This window comes from Magnolia sinica, chromosome 4 (assembly GCF_029962835.1).
Source record: "Magnolia sinica isolate HGM2019 chromosome 4, MsV1, whole genome shotgun sequence".
Lineage (NCBI taxonomy): Eukaryota > Viridiplantae > Streptophyta > Magnoliopsida > Magnoliales > Magnoliaceae > Magnolia > Magnolia sinica.
The window spans coordinates 91,562,641-91,567,178 of NC_080576.1; the positions used below are offsets into that span (position 1 = coordinate 91,562,641).

General features: G+C 40.1%; 1 protein-coding gene across 2 annotated transcripts; it reads right to left on the reverse strand.

Moving 5' to 3' along the window:
- Positions 1–957: 957 nt before the first annotated feature.
- Positions 958–4,003, reverse strand: LOC131243374 (uncharacterized). 2 transcript variants are annotated; one of them, XM_058242696.1, is made up of 4 exons: positions 3,797–4,003; positions 1,600–1,980; positions 1,356–1,443; positions 958–1,254 (listed from the first exon to the last, which is right to left on the reverse strand). In XM_058242696.1, exons 2-4 carry the CDS (start codon positions 1,671–1,673, stop codon positions 1,087–1,089), a joined length of 330 nt encoding a protein of 109 aa, XP_058098679.1. In that variant the 5' UTR covers positions 1,674–1,980; positions 3,797–4,003; the 3' UTR covers positions 958–1,086. The 2 variants fall into 2 exon arrangements, 1 of the variants encoding a protein (XP_058098679.1); XR_009170039.1 differs by lacking the exon at positions 3,797–4,003 and having other exon boundaries at positions 1,547–2,473.
- Between the last annotated feature and the right edge of the window lie 535 nt (positions 4,004–4,538).

Consider the following 4,538-nt stretch of genomic DNA (forward strand, 5'->3'; position numbering starts at 1 on the left):
TAGCTACAGCTATTAACCGTAGCTTTTTATCTGGAAACCGTAGCTGCTACTAACTTCAGCCTATTAGTACGATTAAATACAAATATAATCTGTAGCTGTCTTTTGAGTTATGGAAACTATAGCTACGGATTTAAACCGTATGGTTTATTCGTAGCCATATCTTTAAGACCTATGGATACGATACCAATTGCTACCAATATGCTACGGTCTTTATCCGTAGCTTTTTCCACTTTCTCTGTTAGTATAAGTTAATACAATCTGTTGCATAAATTGTATTTTTGATTTCATACTTTTAGGGCACCTTTGGGCGTCCGTGGTGGGCCCCACGTACATGATATGTAGAGATGCCTGTCAAGTTCTCTCTCTCTCTCTCTCTCTCTCTCTCTCTCTCTCTCTCTCTCTTGCTTTTGTTCTTCCTTTCGTTATTATTATTTTTTTTTTAAAGCTTCCATGTTAAAAGATGTACTGTTACTTGGTTGTTTCATCTGCAAAGAAAGATGCCTGGAATGAACATTGCTATCTTAATTTTCTATGCTTACTGCTGCAATACAAAGCTGCTATGCAAGAAATTCTTTGTTATGTTAGCATGACCATGAGTTGTAACATGCACGCTTTGCTTTGGGCTACAGGCTGTGTTATTCTTTTCACAAATTTACGTAGAGCCATCTCAGGCCTGTTGTAGAATTATTCTACAAGAATCCTTTCGCTCACCCATATTGAACGTAACTTCACTGCAATGTAACCACAAATGTGTTGTTTTTACAAGAGATGTTTGTTTCTTGCAGGGGCCAAGGAGCAGCAATAGCTCTTCATCAAATCCGGAATCCAAAACTAAAGACAAGTGTGCTGTAATGTAAAGAAAGCATTTGTATATGATGTATTTCCTTCCCAGTTTTGGCCAATTTGTTGTAATACATGATAAGAACATCACCTAAGCAATCATCATCTGTGTGAATTTCCAATCAGCTTTTTTTGGTTACGTAAATAAAATAAAAATTATCTAAAGCAATAGCCTTGTTAAAGGACTTTCATTTCGAGATAAGCCAAACATCGATCATTTCATTTAATCATATTCCCATATGTTCATCATACAACCGCATCATCCAACTGAGTTGGGAAGGGTCTTCTCATCTGAATGGTTTTCGAGATATGCCCTTCAAAAGTGGGGGCCCATAGTATCAATGGTCTGGATCGCTGAAGCACAGTTCCGTTGACACAAACTGCAAACTGGAGAATACCATCCATGTACATGGTCTGCAGATATCAAAACACCAATATCAGAGGCTATCAAGAAATGTGTGTATTAGAAGTAGCAATTGCCTCATGTTGTCAGGCAAAATAGACATGTCCCAAACCTGTTGACAAAGGCGGTCGAACGATGACTTGTCAGCCTTAAATAGCAGTGCCTTTGTTATTGTAAACTTGCGTTGAATGATCTCAGATCTGCACAAAAACAAAAAGTACTTGAAATTGGTAAAAAATATAAGAGAAAAAAAATGCAACCCATGAGCAAGTCAGCACATTGAACGAGATGATAGGCACGTACTTATGCTGCAATTAATTTCTAGCCTCAATCAGGCAATTTGCAAACTAGCCAACTTGCACAATGAGAAGCTCTCCACTCCTTGAAATCTGAGTGCATACAGACTAGTATTTTGTGCACCTCTCCACATGCTTGGAGACGTCTCTGTGCATCTTAGGCCAATAGAAACTTTCTTCTACTACGCTTAATTTGATTAAAGAGATGGATGACCAAATCAATTTCAGTAATTTGCTACCTGATCAAAACTTATAAATGCTACCATCAAACTGAAACTCAGAAACATTTCAAATTAGATTGATTGGGAATCTTCCCTCTCAAAGAAAACCACAGCAGCAACCACCCTTCCCATCTCCTTATGAAGCTTTCTCACCCCTTCAAAAATCTCCCACAAGCCTTGCAGGGATGCCTGCCCCACCAGACTTTTTCAATGCTACCAGCTGCATCTTACAAACCCATGAGAGGTTTCCCATACATCACTACCACCACCACCATCATCCACACCATTCATATCAAATGAAAGATGGAGCTTACATGCTTGGAGGGGAGAATAGCTGTAGCTCTTCTGATAGGAGCTGCAGCCAGATCAGCTACAGTAAGGAGAATGGTCTACAATGTGGTGGAGGTGAATAGATGGGGGTAAATGACAACTATTTCTACAGTGGGTTGGATGAAACCCAGAAGATATTCAATGGCTTCAATGGGCCGTGGGGAGAAGTTCCATTAGAGTATGGTTATGATGAGATTAAGGAGGTGATTAGCACTATTCCATGCAGTAATGGGATTCTTAACGATGCAAGTGCAGTGATGTTGGAGGGAACAAAGCCCAAGGGAGGGATATGTACAAGTGACTGTAAAATCATGGGATTTCAAAGGGAAGGGGGTGGAGATTTAGACCAGTCTGTGGAGTTGTGGTGTTTTGATCTTTCATGACAGATTTTGACAAAATATAAATGAAGAAGAAAAAATATAAAAGAAAAGAAAAAAAAAAAAACAATAACAACCCTTAGCTTAATCTAGTGAATCATATTGGCATATTCTACAGAAGTATCAAATTACTCTCTTCTATATAATTCTAGGAATTGAAATCAATGAGCATGCAAAAAAATTTATTTAATTGTAGAAACATAATGATGAAGTAACTCTTGAATCAGCCCAATTAATCACTAATCAGGAGAAAGCAATAACTACTCTGTTTCAATTAAAAACAAAACAATAACACTAGCAATCTTCTGCAACTGTCCAAGTCAACAAGGTTACTGGCTTCACCAATTAAAAATACAAAAGTAAATTTTACAAAAAAAAAAAAAAAAACAGATAAAACAAACGTTTTTTTCTTTTACATGCAAAAACTGATATTGATTTGGGTGTGAAATCAGGGAAGCTTCAGTTTTAAAATGTTGGCATGTACAATCGGGGCTATAGATATGCTGGGCCTAGGCCAAGCAACTACAAAATTTTGAACATGTCCAGCCCAACAATTCAATATCTAGGCCTAGGTCCTGCCCACTGACAGCCGGAACTATGATAATCCCTTGTGATATTCTCGATATTATGAAACCTGCTATTAAAACTTAATAAAAACCTACATACAAATTATTCTTGTTGATGTTAATAGAACTTGGAACCCCGGCCCATGATCGCTTGCTGCTACAGTTGTTAGCTTGGGGATGATACTGTGATGGATTTTAAGCTGAGGCTAAAGCAAAGCAGTAGGGACTAGGTGGAAGTTAGGAGTTGTGGTTTTGGTGTAGGGTTGGCTGTGCTGTTGTTTTTATGTCGTTATGTTGCTTTGGTTTTGGATTGCATTTGGGGGTTCCCTACAATCAAAGTCTTCATCAATCATTGGATCTTCCCAGGGAGGTAAGGGGCATTTTGGTGGAGGTTTTGCAGGGATTGGACGTACTGGGAGGTGTTAGCTTCTGTTTCTCCCCCAAGTTCCTATTAATTTTATAAAGCTAGATTGTTATGCGGGGCTGTTTTGTTTTTTCTTTTTTCACTCCTTCCAAGTATTGATGTACAAATCTTTTTTTCCTTATCAGTAAAGTTACAAGTGGTGGAACTTGGAACCCCGGTCCATGGTTGTGGAGAGTTCCGTTTGTCACAAAAGCTTGACCGCATTATTGCGGAATCACCAAAACATGTGTATTGTCATTATTCAAACACTGGAAATGTATCAAACACATGATCCAGAGCATCTCAATCTGGAAAAAAAAAAAAAAAAACAGGGAAAATACCAAAAAACAGAGGCCTTACCTGTAAGGCTCAATCCGAGGCTGCACAGCGTGGTGGTAGGGGTCTTACCTGTAATCTGAGGCTGCACAGCGTGGTGGAAGGGAATGAGGGAGAGAGAGGTGGAGGCGGTCGCAGCTGGTGGTACCGATTGAGGGAGAGGAGGGAGAGAGAGGTGGAGGCGGCTGCGGCTGGTGGTGCCGATTGAGAGAGAGAGAGAGAGAGGTGGAGGCGAACGTTGCTGGTGGCGGAGAGAGGGCTGCACGCGGAGGTCGCTCGTGGCAGGGATTGAGGGAGAGAGAGGGCTGCTGGTATTGAGGGCGATAGAGAGAAGGTTGCTGGGCTAGGGATCCCATGTAACCGGAACTACCGGTCTCTCACGGGAAAATCCCGTCTTAACTGTAGCCGTTGATTTCAAAGTTGAGCATCCGACGGCCAGCATCGTGACAACGCTCGACCTTACGGAAGCCTATGGTAAGGTCGAGCGTATAGTACCTTTTCCCTATATATATATATATATATATATATATATATATATATATATATATATCAAGGTGAGCCCCACGGTCAAGTATCCACCGTGAATCTCACCTTTTACCCAATGGCTTTTTGGTGAATTTTACCCTTTCAACCACTAGCTTTTCTAAATCACCCTGACTTTATTTTCCTGGGCTAAACAGAGTACCCCTGCAACGCAAACACTTTTTCTGAAATCTCCTCTCCTCCTTTCTTACGATAATACCTTACCATCCAAAATTTATTTTCT

Coding starts and splice junctions, on each gene's coding strand:
- LOC131243374 (XM_058242696.1), bottom strand. CDS start 1,673: ATGTGGAGAGGTGCACAAAATACTAGTCTGTATGCACTCAGATTTCAA. Junction 1,444..1,599: donor GAGAGCTTCTCATTGTGCAA/GTTGGCTAGTTT, acceptor GTTTTTGTGCAG/ATCTGAGATCATTCAACGCA. Junction 1,255..1,355: donor TCGACCGCCTTTGTCAACAG/GTTTGGGACATG, acceptor TGATATCTGCAG/ACCATGTACATGGATGGTAT.